The sequence below is a fragment of the Crocodylus siamensis genome, chromosome 13, assembly GCF_052110815.1.
Source record: "Crocodylus siamensis isolate JL-2025a chromosome 13, ASM5211081v1, whole genome shotgun sequence".
In the NCBI taxonomy this organism is placed as follows: domain Eukaryota; kingdom Metazoa; phylum Chordata; order Crocodylia; family Crocodylidae; genus Crocodylus; species Crocodylus siamensis.
This window is the reverse complement of record NC_143407.1, coordinates 8,877,142-8,893,293: the sequence shown is the minus strand read 5'-3', so window position 1 is coordinate 8,893,293 and position 16,152 is coordinate 8,877,142. Positions and strand designations below refer to the sequence as shown.

The 16,152-nt window shown below is 51.1% G+C and overlaps 2 protein-coding genes across 5 annotated transcripts in view; both read right to left on the bottom strand.

Annotated features, from left to right (window-relative positions):
* The window catches only part of PPARD (peroxisome proliferator activated receptor delta), a 29,512-nt gene extending 29,246 nt beyond the window's left edge, over positions 1 to 266 (bottom strand). Inside the window, exon 1 of one of the 3 annotated variants that reach the window (XM_090025213.1) lies at positions 153 to 266. The gene's annotated coding sequence lies outside the window, so the exon portion shown is untranslated. Of the gene's footprint in view, positions 1 to 57; positions 122 to 152 lie in introns of those variants that run through there. The other 2 variants (XM_090025211.1, XM_090025214.1) reach the window with 2 other exon arrangements.
* A 9,157-nt stretch (positions 267 to 9,423) lies between these two features.
* DEF6 (DEF6 guanine nucleotide exchange factor) overlaps positions 9,424 to 16,152 on the bottom strand; it is a 32,607-nt gene continuing 25,878 nt past the window's right edge. For both annotated transcript variants that reach the window (XM_090025170.1, XM_090025171.1), the window contains 6 exons: positions 15,060 to 15,168; positions 14,031 to 14,329; positions 13,153 to 13,319; positions 12,364 to 12,562; positions 10,964 to 11,054; positions 9,424 to 10,393 (listed from right to left, as the gene is read on the bottom strand). In XM_090025170.1, coding sequence (XP_089881296.1) covers positions 10,182 to 10,393; positions 10,964 to 11,054; positions 12,364 to 12,562; positions 13,153 to 13,319; positions 14,031 to 14,329; positions 15,060 to 15,168 — 1,077 coding nt within the window. In that variant the 3' untranslated portion in view covers positions 9,424 to 10,181. The remainder of the gene's footprint in view (positions 10,394 to 10,963; positions 11,055 to 12,363; positions 12,563 to 13,152; positions 13,320 to 14,030; positions 14,330 to 15,059; positions 15,169 to 16,152) is intronic.

Sequence of the window (16,152 nt, the reverse complement as noted above, 5' to 3'; positions counted from 1 at the left end):
CTCTTGTGTTGAGGGCGGAAAAGTATCCAAGCCCCTCGCCCTGCCCCCGTCCCTCACCTGCGGCCACAGCGCCCGCGTCGCCCCGCAGCCCCCGGCCCCGGCGGCGCCCCGCCCCTCACGTCATGCGCACCCGCCCTGACGCCACCGCATACCGGCCCCCCGCCGGCCAATCGGCAGTGCCGGGGCGTCCTCAGCCTGTCGCCATGGCAACGGGGCCAAGCCCGGCCCGGCCCGTCTCACTCTCCGGGGCAAGCCCCGCCCGCGCCCCCGTGGGCGGGGGGTGATGGGAAACGTAGGCTGCTTGCAAAGCATGCTGGATGGAGGGGTGCTGGGGAGGCTAGGAGTCTGGTCAAGCCTGAGGGTGGGGCGGGGGATTATGGGAAATGGAGGCTGCTCGCAAAGCATGCTGGGTGGAGGGGTGCTGGGAGTCTGGTCAAGTCTGAAAGAGTGATGGGCATGATGGGAAATGGAGGCTGCTCGCAAAGCATGCTGGGTGGAAGAGTGCTGGGAGTCTGGTCAAGTCTGAGGGAGGAGCAGGGGATGATGGGAAATGGAGACTGCTCGCAAAGCATGCTGGGTGGAGGTCTGGTAAAGCCTGAGGAAGGGGCAGGGGATTATAAGAAACGCAAAGCATGCTGGGTGCCCCTCAGAGCTGCCCCTGAGGTCTTGTCTGGAACCTGCTGGGGCCCCCCTCAGACGGGCTCCGTGTAGCCAAGCTCCAGCCCAGGCAGCACCAGGGCTGATGACATGTGACGACATCACGGTGATGACGGTGTAGCCTCATCACTTCACCACAGTGACAAAGCCGGTTTCTCTTCCTCAGCAGAGAGGACACGATGGGTTGTATTTCTACCCTCACAGGGTCGTTGTGAAACCAAGCTGGAAGGGAGACCGGGGGGATGAGGGGCTGGAGGGAGTTCACCCTGACTTGTGTGCATGCCCGTGCATGTTTGTCATATTGAGAATGTTCCAGAAATACATTTATGTATACATATTTTTTTACGTATACACATATTTTAAGTCTAATGCAAATCTTCTGGGGCAGGGTTCTGAAGTGGCTGACGGGGAGCTGTCAAACCAGACGAGAGCAGCCAAGGCACCTTTGCAGCCCTGCTGAAGTTGGGTCGCAAGTGCTCACCCCGCCTCATCCAGTTCTTGCTAGGCTGAGACACGAATGGCGTATTGGTATTAACCCCCAGGCAAGGTCAGGGCCCCTTGCCCTGGGCTCTGGACATACAGTAACAGGTTCCAGTCTGAAGAGAAAAGCCAGACAAAAGGGTGGAGAAACAAAGACCTAGAAAGGAGAAGTGATTCAGCCAAGCACGTAGGAGGAAAGGGCACTGGACTAGACAAGCTCTCGGGGTTCATGGAGTCCAGGGCCTGCTTTCTTGTAAAATGAGGTCAAAGAGCAAAGCGCTGAAGCAACCCACTGAGTGACACACGAGGAAAAGGAAATCAACCCACAATGAGAACAAACCAAAGAAAGGGATTATGAAAAAATAACACGCTTGACCTGAAAGGACGCTATTTTGGGCCACTATTTTCCACTCAAAGCATTTTGAGCAGTCCTTGTCATTGGATTGGTGTGTGACCTGCCCTTAAGCCAACCATCACCAGTGTCATTACAGCATCATTTCCCTGCATCGCAACGTCATGACATTGGGTAGCATCCGTCACCAGAGAATTGTTTCTCCAAACTTCATTATCCTGCTGTAAACTATCACCGCCTCCCTGCATGCCTCCTTGCAGGTGTGAATGAACATATGATCATATTTTAATTGCCAAAGTAATTAAAACAGTCTAATAGTTTAATTACCCAAGAACTACAGCCTGGCCATGTCTTTATCATGCTAGTAGCTGTACACACATATACTAAAAGATAGTCGCTGACTTCACACAACATTTTGTGAGCCCTAGAAATTACTCCAGGAGGGTCCAGTGCTATCCTATAGTGATGGACTTGCTACGGTGGATTGAGACGTGAATGCATGTCCTGATGCGAGAATTTTACCCCAACAGTGTGTGCCTGGTTAAAGTGGCTTCCTCCTCTTTCCCTTACTGGGGAACAGGCTGGGGTTCTTGTCAAGATCCACGTGAAAGGCTCAATCTTAGCCTTAGAAAGTCCTTTACTAGACTTGGGCTCCTTTCTTTCCTGTTATAGTTGGCTAATCCAGAGATGTCAAACATGTGGCCCGGGGGACTCCTGGAAGCGCTGGGAATTTGTGGAAGTGCTGGGAATTTGGAGGCAGGGTGAGCAGTGTGATGGCATTAGTTCATCATGACTCCCTGAACTAACACAGCTGCTCAGGCAGCCACGGGGGTTAATGCCACCGCTGCTTGCCCCACTGATGGAGGTGGGTCTAGATCTGGTCCATAAGGAGCTCTGTGGTCCAGATCTGCTGGGAGGTGGGGGAAGAGGGTAGGGAGGGAACCAGTTTGACACCCCGGGTTAATCTAAAAGCTTCTGGTACTCACCACCTAAGTAGAGCTCTGAGGGAGTTTGTGGAAATAGTAGAAGAGCTTGTGATGGGAGGTTAGGGACATCTCAGATAATTTTAGGGGCTTGCGCTGCTGGAAAAGGTGTAGCCTTCGTAAGACCCAGTGCCAGGCAGGTGTCTGGTAAGAGGTCTAATGTTGGAAGGGTATCTTAGAGAAGAGTTTCCAGACCTAGAAACAGTGTCTTGACCCATTTGGCTTAGAAGTACGCGTGACCTAACAGATGGGCCCACACATAACAGAGTGGTGACCGAGGACAGAGCCACCGGAAAAGTCCATAACACCTGCAACCATCACTCATGTAAGCCTGAGGAAGTCAAATGTGTTGGGATCACTCAGGATGCTTCTAATCTTATACCGTGAAATTATTAATGACAATGCTGAGTTATTTGTTGGGTGCTGACAGCATTGCAGGGTGTAAGGCTTATGCACCATATCCAGGGATTCTCTGTGCATTCCACATAGATCAGATAGAACAAAGAGGAGAAACACACCCTGTCTGGAGAAGCTTACAAGCTACAACAATCAGAAATAATACCGATAAGTCTTTATGCAGACTCACAGACCACTTCGTCTTGAAACACAGACCTGCATTTTTAAACAATTTGGCTGTCCCCTCATTCCTATCTATGTTTACTGTGTTCAGAAGCTTTATGGTTTTGTATTCAAGCTGTGCCGACTGCATTGTTAATAATAAAGATGATGCTTTGCACCTATCAAGAAGTTTCTGTTCAGGGAGCCCATGACATTTTACAAGCCTTATCTTTAAACTAACCTTGGGGGGATTATTCCCATTTCACAGGAAGAGAAACAGAACCAAAGAGAAGGGAAGTGCTCTCTCTGTTCAAGGTTACTCAGTGCAGCGATTCTTAAATACCGCCCCGCCCCAGGAGTCCTGACGTCTTATCTCCTGCTGTAATCCCTAGAATGAATTCTAGGGATTCTGTGTTCCTTTGTAATAACACCTGAAGGCACTTAGTAGGGAGACAGTTTCTTCCCCAGTAGAAGCTGGAGCCTTAACAATACAGATGCTTCTTGAGCTCTCAGGTTGCTACACTGGTTTCCCTTTTGCAGCTTCAGCTCCTCTTCCTCACCTCCAGAGCCTCTCCAGTGCTCCTGCCTACACCTCTCCCATCTCCTACACATTCCTTTCACTCTTATTTTGATCATGATCACAAACCTTTCAGTTCTTTCAGGCTCATTCCTGATTCTGGTGGACCCAGAGATCTGCTCTGGTGAGTATTTGCCACTCCCATGGGCATCAATAGGAGCTGAGAAACCTCAACCCCACCCCTGCCAGTCCCCCCAGACACCTTTCCCTCACCACACAAGCTTTGACCAGGTTCCCAGGGACCATTCTCCTCTGACCACCTCTTGCCATGCCCAAGAGCTATTCCATCTGAATGGCCACATTTCACAAGATGTCCATTGCTCAGACTGACTTAACTCCTACCTCCTCCTGGCCAGGATTTCAGTCCTTGGACAGCTATGGCTGTAATGGACCACATATTTCTGTGGTGCCACAAGAGTCATTATGGTTGCTGGTCAGAGATACAGCATTGTGACTAGAAAATTATAAGGCTAGGGCATGATCCCAGATTTAATCAAGATCAGGATCTCACCCATAACTTTAACAAAATATAGCATTTGTGTGGGGCACAGCCTCATTGTTATACATTAGCAAGACCCCTGTCAATATGTGCCACGCGTGTAAGCATACACCCAAGAGTTGACTCTGATCCCATGTGTATACTGACTTCAGTGGACTTATTCCTGATTTATTATTGGGATAAAACAGAAAGAAAATCAGGATCACAATCCCTGTCCCAAGGGTTTACAATCCTAGGCCTTGATTTTGCAAATACTTACATGCATGAGTAACACCCTGGCCCCACCACCTCGACTAAACAAGGTGACTGTTCTCAAACATGGTTACTCATAGACACAAAGTTCATGGCATGAGCAAGTATTGGTAGAAGCAGGACTTTATTCAGAGGATGTTTTTCCACTGCGTGACCCATCTCTACCTTGTAATGTGAACACTTCCTCTCTGGTCACGATAGCTTAGAATTCCTCCCTAGACCTGTGATAAATTACAGGAATTGTCCTCATGGTAAAATCTCACCAGGGAAACATTGGATGGATTTTTCATTTTTTTCTTTGCCATCCAAATTACTGGGAGCAAGGGCGGAAGCCGCCACCATGTGACCAGTTAGTTCTCTGCAGTGGTCCAGGAACTGCAACGTGGGAACCTCTGGCCTGCATAAAGTGAGACTCAGCCAAAAACAGCTGATCAGCGTCAAAAGGGGATGCGTGAAAATGACAACAGATGCTTAACATAGCTGAAAACCCTGGTGTTTCACAACACCTCCTATGATTCTCACTCCCAGTGTTATTCTTAGGCATGGTCTCTGGAGCAGCTGATCACATGTGCCATGACTGCTGACTCGCTCTGCAGTCAGAGCCCTCCTTGTGCTACATCCACAGACAGAAAGGAGGATCATGCTGGAGATCACTGATATGCCAGCACCTTGGGCTGAGTAAGGGGATACTGGTTAAAAAAAACAAACATAGATTCATAGAGAAGTTGGGGTGGAAGGGACCTCCTGAAGTCATCTAGTCAAGTGGTTCTCAGCTTTTTTTTGCATCAGAACTCATTTGTAAACATCGATGGCCAGTCCTGACTCCTGACCTGCTGCCCCTCGCCCCCAGCCCCACAGTGTGTGGGGCACAGAGTGGGTGTGTGGGGCAAGGGGACACCCAAGCAGCCTCTTGCAGGCTGGAACTCTGACACCCTGTGAGGGAAAAGCCATGGTTTCCCAAGTTTTTCTCTTTTAAAGAAGAATCCAGTTTGAAAGTTTGCTGATCCATTTTTAAAGTTTGTTCACAACCCTTTCCTATATTCTGGCAACCCACTTTTGGGTCAAGACACACTGTTGAGAAATGCTGACCAGTCCAACCCCCTGCCTGAGGCAGGATCAGTCCTAGCCAAACTATCCCATGCAAATCTTTCATTTTAATTCTTTATAAAACTACAGTCAACCCAGACACAGTGTAAGACCTAACAGCCTAACATGCCACAAGTAAAATAGGGGAACCACAGCAGCCAATGCCCTGCCTGTATAAAAGTTTGTTAATATATGCTCAAGGGAGTCCAGGTAGAAGACCATGCCCCCTGCTACAGAGGAAAGTAAAAATTCCCATAGTCTATACCAATCTGACCTCAGGGTAAAATTCCTTCCTGACCCCAAATATGAACAAAGGAGGCAGGTCCCTGCACTGGGGGGAAGAAAACCAGGTTTGCTGTATGTGTCCTGTGGCCTTTGAGGATCCACTTTGGAAGCTGGAAACTAAATATTAATCACTTGCATCATGGCAGCTGCTTGCCCTAAGCCACTGGGAGAAGCAGTGGCTCCAATGCATGCTGATGGCTAAGTTTTTCTCTTGCCCTGCCTACGACTCCCAGCAATTTAGAGACCGGATGTGGTGTAGCCCGGCATGCTGATGACAGATGTCTTCACCATGCAGATCAACGAAGAGGTGGCACGCAGTACAGCTGGTGAAAGACGCATGGTTTTGGTCACTACTTCCTTCCCTTTTCTGCACAGACAGCTTGTCTGGGAAACCCCTCAGCATAAGAATGATTCAGGCCCAGTAACCATGCTCTCACCTTCTCTTCCTAAGGACCCTGCCTCGCAAATCTGCCAATGGAGAAGATTTCTTCTTGGCTACCAATGAGGAGCATGTGACTGGGAGCTGTGCCTAGCCCAGCTGCCTCTTATTCCAGGTCAGGAAAATCCACTTGCCCCTGGCACAACTGCAGCTTCTGGGCTACCTTTGCCCCAGACCACCCAAAACAAATCGAGACCACCCCTTGCCTCCGGAAAGCCTTTGAACCAAACCCAGTCTCTTCCTGCTTTTGGTGGCCAGATTTCATTTACCAAAATCACCTTAGGCTAGTGATAAAGACAGTGAAACAGAGGTGTTTCTTTACACACTGTCCAAGCATTCCTTCTGCCTAAAAGGTCAAGGACTCTTGTCTGCTAGTCACACATGTCCTACCTATTTATCTTTACAACATGCCTAGGAGGTAGGGATGTATTCATATCCCCATTTTAAACATAGAAAATCGAGGCCACAGACATGATGGGCCACCTGTTAGGCATCTAAGTGTGATCTTATTTCACCCTGCTTGGGTCTCAGAAATGCTTTTCAATGCAAAGCACAGGTGGGTTCTCCTCCTACTTGCCGCTTTTTCTGACGTTGCCGGATGGCTCAGACAATGGCTGTTACAAAAGCAGGGGTGGTTCGTGGACTCCAATAGGGTGGAGTAGGACTGCAATTCGATGCCTAATAGATGGAATGGGATCTGACCCTATGACTTGTCCCGGGTCACACAGGAAATCTGAGACTGTCCTGGAATCAAAATCTCCCCTATCCCATGGGGACGCTGTACTTGCAGAACCATCCTTCCTTTTATTCCACCCCCTCCATGAGTTGCAGATGGACAGCCACTTTCCTTCCGCTCTCCCACAGATGACTTCTGTCTTCAGTACGGAACTATTCTCTTTGGGCTTGTAGCTGCACCGCGTCCCGTACAAGAAGTGCCTTCAGACCCTTGTATCCCACCCAACTAAATGGTTCTGCTCCTCCAGGAGATTTGCAAAGCAGAAGGGGATCTCACACTCAGCCAGAATGAGGGTACTAATTTCTTTGGCATTAACTGCTTTGGTGGCAAGGCAAAGACTCTGTAGCTGTTGAGCCCATTTTATAGCATCACCCAGGTGGAATCAAACTGCTGTCACAAACTGCCCTCTGCTGGACAAACACAGAAGTCACCCGTACATCGTGGGTCCTTCGCCGCTACAGACCAACAGAGATCATCCCGCAGTGTTAATGGAAAGGGTGCGTGCTTGTGTAGCAACTGCTCTCGCCACAACCCTTGCGATGTCCTGGCTTAGTAACTGTGCAGTGCAAGGCTCTAGGAGGTTACAGATTGATTGTTCCTCTGCTTCAGTTCACAGCCCCTGGCTGGTGGGGTCTAGTCCTCCCTGCGATTCTCTGTCTCATACTTGTGAGCCTTGGTAAAGGGGCAAATCCCCTCACTTAACCACAACTGTCTACAGCCTGCCTGCTTGAGAGGGAGATCTGAGCACAGAAAGGGTTGGCAGCCACCGTCCTAGTCCCATCCTATCAGTGGGATCATTTTGTGCAAAATGCAGGGCAGACAAGGCCTCTCTCCCCTCTTTGGCTGCTGTATGGAAAACAGGATCATGGTGGTTAAACAGCAGGACCCTCAACAAAGATGAGTCCTGTTGCTGACACAGTGAATCTTTGTATGTGAGGGCAGCTGTGCAGCGCCAGATAGCCGGGCACAAAACTTGCAAAGAAAGTGGCTCTTCTCCTAGGAGGTTTAATTAAGGGTAATAGTCAAGCAATACCATTAAAATAACAGTTTGATGGGCAACTGCCCAGAGAAGCACAAAGTAGGAGAGAGAGGGCAACCTCGTCATAAGTGGTGGAGAGCTAATTAGAACTGACTGGGGTCACTCCAAACCCAGCATTTTACAGCAGGTGCTTCTATGAGTGCCAACTTTCAACATATTCCTTATTTTAGTCTGGCCTGTTTATTGCATTGGGCACATGGCCTTAAGACAGACTGATAGGAATATTTCGAAGCAGAGGCGCTGGGAAAAAGGAACCCAAGCGTGGCATTTTCAAAGCCAAGGTTGCCAGAACACTTGGCTTTTAGGCTTTGTCTTCCAGGGTATAAATGCAGTGATGTGGACAGCCCAAGAGCCCAGCTATTTAAGAAACTTGACAGATCCACCTGCCACTGAATTTGCAGCACAGACAAATGTGAGGTTTAACGATCCAGTCCAAGACTTTTCAGAGTCAATAGGAGTCTTTCTATTGCTTTCAGTGAGCCTTGGATTGGGCCCTAATTAACCACTGTGTCTGAAATGGGAATGGCTGCACAGACCTGGAGACTGAGGGCCTGTAAATTCAGCCAGATGGCTAAACAACATACCATGCATGCCCCTCATTACCATCATATCAAAGCAGTCATTCTCTAGGATGTTTTTGTCCTCACACCCTCCTCCCCCAAGAGGCAGGGCAAGTTATTATCCCAACTGTACATCATGGAGCTTATAGTCCTGGGAAGCTGAGAGTCCTAATGCTACTACCAGTAAATGGGAAGCCTCCTTTGGGCTTAGAGGTAAGGACACGTGTTCTGAGTGCAGAGGCTGCATGATAATACCTGACTTCTATAAAACCCTCTTCATCTTTAGTTCTCCAGGAGGTGAATGCCATTGCCATTAGAAAAGGAGGCCTCAGAAAGATTTAGATTAGAAATTCAGGCTTGGTGAGTTCCAGATGATCCTATAGGCTAAGTACAGACAGTCAAAAAGCCTGAGGCTGAATCGATTCAATCTTCGCAGGTTAGTCTAAGCTGCGTGGATTAAACCAATAAGCAAGTGAAGAGACATTCACTTTTGACTCCAGAAATGCAGCCACATGCCTTCAGTGGCCCAAGCCAGAAGCCAGGGGGTGCTAGAGCACACCTTCCTGCTTGGCTGGAACAGACAGCTTGCACCAAGGCTATCCTGCCCACCCTGGTGAACCATCCTGGGAAGCTGTGGGACTGTGAGTTAACTTGAATCTGGAGGGGATCTGGGACAGCTCAATAAACTGATTTAATCTAAATCAGTCAAGTCTGATACTGCGTCCATCCAGATTTATCTTAAACCAGTTCCAGCCATTTTGAAAGTGTTTTATGCGCACTGAACTTCTGTGATTTGAACCAGTTTCCGATCACTTCTACCACTTTATGTGTAATTCCTGTCCCTAGCCATAGTGACAGGAGAACAAGCAAAACAGTGACATCTAGAGAGTGAAATCTGAGTGCTGAGAGGAGACGTGAAGATCATTTCCAAAGCTTTATTTCTGGTTTACATCTACGTGACTCCAGTGACTAACAAACACCCTTAGAGAAAGCACATGCTTGTTAAAGAGCCCCCGCCCCTTCTACGAAGGTGTGAAAACATCCAGTGCCCGCACTAATGAGGTCCTTCTGAACAGTTAGGGAAGATAAGGCTTTTTAGTATCTTTTCAAAGAAGCAAAAAAGGGCACAGCTCCATTTTCAGGGTCCTTTGGCAGGCACTGTTAAGAGAACCATGTACTTTGTAGCTCAGCAAACTGGACAGCAGAAGTTGCCATTAGCAACAGATGGGAAATCCTGACATCAGGGGTGGCCAGGGCAAGGTCCACAGGCCAAACCAAACTGCAGAATCCTATAATGGGATGCACAGCCACCCTCAGCTTTTATAGGGAGGGGGCTGCAGGCTGCTCAGGTCAAGATGGAGCAGAACATGCTGGGAGCTGTACCGTCCAGGGGCTGCACCTATGCAGCACAGAGGCTGGGACCTGCCAATGTCTTCACGAGTCAGGAGAGGCTCTAGGTCTTCTTGCAAGTTGCCCCTGCAGAGAAGGGATGAACAGAGTGGAAGTATGTCAGCCCCAGATGTGTTACACGTCCCTCCTATAGCATCAGTGGTGTCTCTGGTATATGTGTCTATGCACTGCACTCGTCTCCACACACAGATCTCCGTATTGACCGCTCTTCTAGTCTGATCTTGCCAGGCCCCGCAGTTTGGCTCCAGGCTGTGCCATGCTGCTGTGGCTATTCAGAGGGTTCTGTGGCCATGGTGTCTGCGTCAGGAGACAGCGAGAGCCTCCTGGCTTCCCCATTGTTCACGGTTTCCTTGCTCTCTTCCGGCATGGGATCACAGATTTTATCTTCTGGTTTCTGCTTGAGCTTAAGTGACGAGTCCCTCCTGGCGAGGAGCGTGGGCTGGAACCCAGGGAACCCTCCACTCAGTGTTGAACGCTTCTCTGGGAACAGACACAAACAAAGGATTATTTCCCACAGCAAATGCAGCCTTGGACAAAGGCTGCCCACCCACGAGCCTCTCACCATTGTTATAACAGCATGATATGGCGGCCATTCATTCCGAAGCATTTTACAAGCTACAATGTGTTGTCACATATCACCCGCTACTGAAATGCAACCACTTCTGGGGTGGAGTATGGCAGCCACTAAACAGTGGAGAGCAAGCACTGAAGACAGCAAGGGGGAAAAGAGACAGAAGGTAATTGCATCCCTGCTTCTGGAAGGAGGGGCACAGGTTCTTCAAGCAGTTACAGCCTTGATTTTGTATCTAATCTGGAAGAGGACAGCACTCTCCCACAGCAAGGTCAGACTTGGTTGCAAAGAACACAGCTAAGAGATTCAAGAGCATTTCCACTAACAGCACAGAAGTGTTCTTTGAAGGCCACCAGAGTAATAGCCAGGCCCAACTCTCCTGAGTTGGTGGGGTACAGAAGTACTGCAAAGCTGACACGGCTGCAGCTCTCAGACTTGACTATATCTAGTCCCGAGGCCTTCGCTGGCCCAGCTCTCACCTCCCGGCCCAATGGGGTGCATCAGTCGGTTCATCTGCACATTCCAGTGCTTGACGTTGGTGCTGGCCTGTCGCAGCTTCCTCTGGGCCATCTGAAACAAAAGAGGAGGAGAAAAGTGTCACGACAGGATGCCTGCAGCCAGCCTGCCCAGTCCACAAAGCCTGGCAGTTACCATCCTCGCTGCACAAGAACTGGGCCTTGATCTTAAGCTACCTTGATAAACGGAGCCTGATCCAAACTGTTCAGGTCCTGCTTTGGCAGGGCTGCAAGCTCAAGATGGGCCCAGGAACTGGAACCAGCTCTTGGAAGCCAGGAATCCCATGCACTGAAGGAGGATGCCGTATGTGGACGGTAGTCCCAGATGTATCGTGGGTTCCTAACCAGCGCTGAAGCTAACCCAGCCTTAGTCAGTTTGCTCAGGGCTGCCCTGTCCTGGCCTGCAGTCTTGCTGCACTAAATCCCTTTGCTCTGTCACCTCTGCTGTCCATCAGGCATTCCCTTGTAATTTCTGCAGGGCAGGACTCTTGCCTTCTTTTACTGCCGCTCAATACCAGGCACGCAGTTGGCATGGCACAGACACTGAACAGACAGCTGCAATAAATCCACCACAGTGTGGCAAGATGGTTGGTGGTTTGCTCTGCCAGCCCTCGAGCCTTGCTCTGTCATCAGCACACTTCTCACTTGCGAGGTGAAGGCAAAGGAGCAACTCCCCAAATCCACCACCTCTCTGACTTCCAGGATTCACTAGGAACCTGGTTGCGACAGCTGGGACTGGACTGTCAGCACGTGCTGCCTCCCTGTGATCCATCACAGAAGAGACACTGCTGCTGTACCTAGTGGAGCACCTTCAGCTCAAGTGGTAGAGGCCTGTGCTGTGGGGCTGGAAGGAGCAGGTCCAAACCCCTCTGCTGATCCAGGCTGAGACTGTTACTCAGGCAAAGCAATGCTGGAACTGGAACAGACTCTGCTTCCTCCCAGAGAGCTGAAAGCAGAACCCCCCAGGCAGCATTTGAGACTCTGTCCATTAGCGCAGCTGGACATCATCAGCTCCTGTGCCCAGCAATGCAGAGTATCTGGCTTCTGCTTGATGACCGTAACTCAGCCAAATCAGACAGAAGGGAGCTGTGCTTGTTGGATGGCCCCTGCCCTCCAGCTTAACAGGGCTGTAATTCTGTCACCAGCGATGCAGCTCTTCTGTGTTTATGCCATGTGAGAACAGACCAGACCGAAGGAGAAGTACAAGCTAAGCATAAATCTCTTGGCTTTTTCTAGAGTGGACACACTGATTTCAGCTACAGAAAAGCCATCCTGTAGTGGGGGAGGCTCTGAGGGCAGGCTGGGTAAATATCTCCCATAAACATTAAAGATGCCCAGGGATGTGGAGGTGCCCCGATGCTCACCATGACATCCTGGTCCACCCGCTGCCTGTTCACTCGCACTTCTTCCAGCTGCTTCTGGGCTTCTTCCAAGTATTTATTTTTGTTTTCCATCTCCTGCTTGAGGACCAGCTTTTCCCGCTGGGTCTTGATGATATACTCCTCCTGCTCCTCCTTCAGCTTCATCAGCTCCTTCAGTTTCTCCTCTTCCTCAGACAGCAATCTGCAGAGGAAATGCTCAAGGTGGTCACAGAAGAGCCTGTACCAGTGCTCCAGTAACACCAACACCCAGGAGGGTCAGAGGTAACTCCTGATCTCAGCCAGCAGGAGCCAACGGTGGGACTAGCATGTGGACACTAGTTGGAAAGGGTTGGCATTGCAAGGAAGCATGTGTAGGAGGACTAGCTATGTGAGAGAAACTCACAGCTGCTCCCGTCTCTGGCAGAGTGCAGAGGAGCAAAGGGGGAATTTGCTGGTCTTGTGCCTGCAAACTTGCGACCTTGAGAGCAGGAGCTCGGGAAGCAGGAACTTCTACTCTCTGGCCTAAAGGATGCAGCTCGGTTGGCCAAGGCAGGAACAGGCTTATCAACCTCTGTCTGCAGCCCAGGCACCAGCAGAAGGGGAGGCAGCACCACAGGGAGTGGACATGGTCTATACCTGCTGTGGGCAAGATCACAGCTACCCAGGCCCAACCTGCCCCAGGAGGCAGCACTGCAGGAAGGGAGGCAATAGCACAAGCTATGAGCCCTGCTCCCAACTCCTCTGGGGTGTTGCTGGCAGCATGGGTATAAAGGTGAGTATCTCCAGCCGCACCTGGCTTGGGCGTATCTCACAGATTCCTCATCCTGGCGTGCTTTCACCTCCTGCTGCAGTGCCTCCTGCAGCCGCTTCTGCATCTCCTCCAGCTCCACAATCCGCTTGCGCTGGCGCTCGGCCTCAGCCTCCTTCAGGACCATCTCAGCCTGCATGGAGGCCCGAGCCTGCAGAGCCAGGGAGAGGGCAGTGGTCAGTATGGGGTGCATGTGGCCAGCGGCTGGGATTGCCACAGTTTTTTTTTTTAAAGAAATTTTTCATGCTCCAAGCCAACTCAGCCAAATCTAGTCCAAATCCATGAGTCAGTCCAGAGCCATAAGTCACCCTACAACCACCCTACAACAAACATCCTCCACCCCCACCAGGGGCTTCAGATATTTCCAAAGTCTTTCGGCAGGCATCCTACATGCAGGCCCAAGCCCAGAGGCTTGGGGTTTGGATGCCCCCAAGTTTTGCCTGCCCTCAGCCATCTGGCCACCTTGATTTCCCAGCTCTTCCAGACACTGCCTAGCTGGGAAATCTCTTCCCCCTCCAGGACCCTTGAATGCAAAGAGCCATGGTCAGGAGATAGGGCCCCACTGCCATCTCTTTCCTTTTGGCGGGGATGTTTATCCTGGGATCTCTGGCCTGCTGGAGAATCTGAGGAGGTAGACACGGGGAGAGCCTCAATGCAGGATTGCAAGAAAGGGATCCCCAAATGCAGGGACAGCCCCAGCAGCAGGAAGGGCTTGTGCTGGAAACTGAGGGACTTGTGCAGACTACCCTGGAGCTTGCTAGTGAACAGGCCCAGGAGAAATCTTGTGCCCCATGAGCTGCCACATAAGTAACAGCGGGGGAAGCCTCCCCAGCAAAGGCACCACCTTCCCCTGCCAGCCAACCTGCTCGGCCTCTTGCAGCTGGATCTCCAGGGTCCTCTGCATCTCCTCGTGCTGCAGCCTGCGCCGCTGTTCCTCTTCCTGCAGCAGCAGCTCCGCTTGCCGCTGCGCCTCCTTCAGCAGCTCCAGCTCCTGCAGCTTCCTCTCCTTCTCCTCCTGCAGCTGCTTGAGGCGCTGCATCTCCTCCTCCTTGGCGGCTTTCCGCTTCTCCCGTTGTTCCCGCTGCTCCCGACGCTTCTGCTTCAGGTCCTTGTGCAGGGACTTCTTACCCTCGGCTTGCAGCCGGATCGCTGTCTGGATGGCTGCAAGGCAAGGAGGGAAGCTCGCCATGGATCCAGGGACTACACTGTCCTAGCAGCCACTGGCCAGAGCATGGCCTAGGCAAATGAGATTGGAGGCCTGGGGGACAGGACTTCCAGTGCTGTGCTCTGCCGTTGGACACCACTTGACGCACTTGCATGTAAAATGCAGTCAGTGGTTATCTGTCCATACCACTGACTCAGGGCCTGGACACACAAGATATTAAGTCCTGGGGTAACGGTGGATACACAACAGCTATTCTGGTATAGCTTAGGTGGGCATAGTTTGACCTCTGGTTTTTCCTGGGGTAACTACGCTGGGTTCTTGTACATTATACCAGTGCAAAGCTATACCTCATGGGCCGTTCCTTTTTACACTGCTATACAGGCAAGGTACATGGGAGCAGATGCCTCAAGTGTCCAGGCCTCATTGAGCAACTTCAAAGCGAAGCCTGCTGAAAGCCACTGACTTCAAGGGGAACGAGAGCACAAGCAGTTGCCTGCACTGAAGCCCATGGGCATCGTCAGCCTCTTGAAGAAGGATGTGGACTCTCTGTGCTATGGGCATGGCCAACCCTCCCCGGGGGCTGGGGATGTGGTGGAAAGAGCAGGGCACTCAGAGCTCTGGACTGCAGCCTCTGCTGTTTTCAGGGCTTTCCTCTCCAGAGGGGAGAGGAAGCCAGGAGGGAGCTGGGAAGGGGTGAGAGGGCGGAGCGGGTGCCACGGTACACACCCAGGGTCCACTCTTGCCGCTGCCTAGTGTCCGAGGCGCTCATTTCATACGTCCGGGAAGAGGTTTTCACACAGAACATGCACCGCTTCCCATCCCGGTCAGGCAGGACCTGCAGAGAGAGGTTGGGGAGGGAGGGGGGTGTCATGGCACCCCTGCCCACAGCCCAGGGCAGCCACCATCCAACCCCACCAGGTCTCCCAACTTCCTACCCGACAACTCCCCATTCACCGCTTCCCCATATCCCCTGCCTCGTCTGCCCCTTGGTCCTGGATGCAGAGGCAGGAGGGTCAAAAGAGGGAAACATTCATTCCTCTCTGCTTGAGTCTCTAGATCAGTGAAAATGGGGGGGCCTGTGTGAAAGGGAGCACACTCCCAGGCCCTGTTAACCCCTCCTTTGCTGAAGGAAAGCCATTGTGGCAGCATTCTTGTAAATGCCAAAGTCTTGCCAAATTAGCATTACTGGGATAAGTGCCAGCTGTAGAAATGCCCTTTCCTTACTTGCCCCATGCACACACAGGGTGGGAGACAGCACAGCTGTGCTTGGCTGGCTAGCGTCTCTACTGCTGTCTCAAACCAGGCTTGTCGGACACAGTGGCTCCCCAAATGCGGCCCTGAATGTCACGACAACGCATGACAGCAGCAAGGAACCGTGGGCTGGAGTGAGCCCTGGTGAAAAGGGGCTGTATGGAGAGCTTGAGCACCAAGTCTTTGCTCTCTCTGTGCCCAAGATGGCTCCTGTCTGGTCTGGCCCAGTCTCCAGAGGCCATTCATTCCTTGGTTTCTCTGCAGACAATCAGCTAGGGCCAGCTGTAGCTGTTTAGTGATTGGGGGGTGGCCTGGCAGGAACTGGACTGAGATATAGCAAACTCAAATCAAGTAGAAAAACCGTCACCTATTGCCCTCCTTGCCTTAGCCTGTAAACAAACTACTGGTTCGGGTTCTTCTACATCATTCATCACGGTGGGATCCAGCCACAGGGGAACTACTGGTAGAAACAGTCTGATGCATTCCCAGTGCTTTTCCAAGGCTATTACGCAGTACCTGTTATCACTTGTAACAGCAGCACGTGGCTCCATCTCTCTTACGCACACAT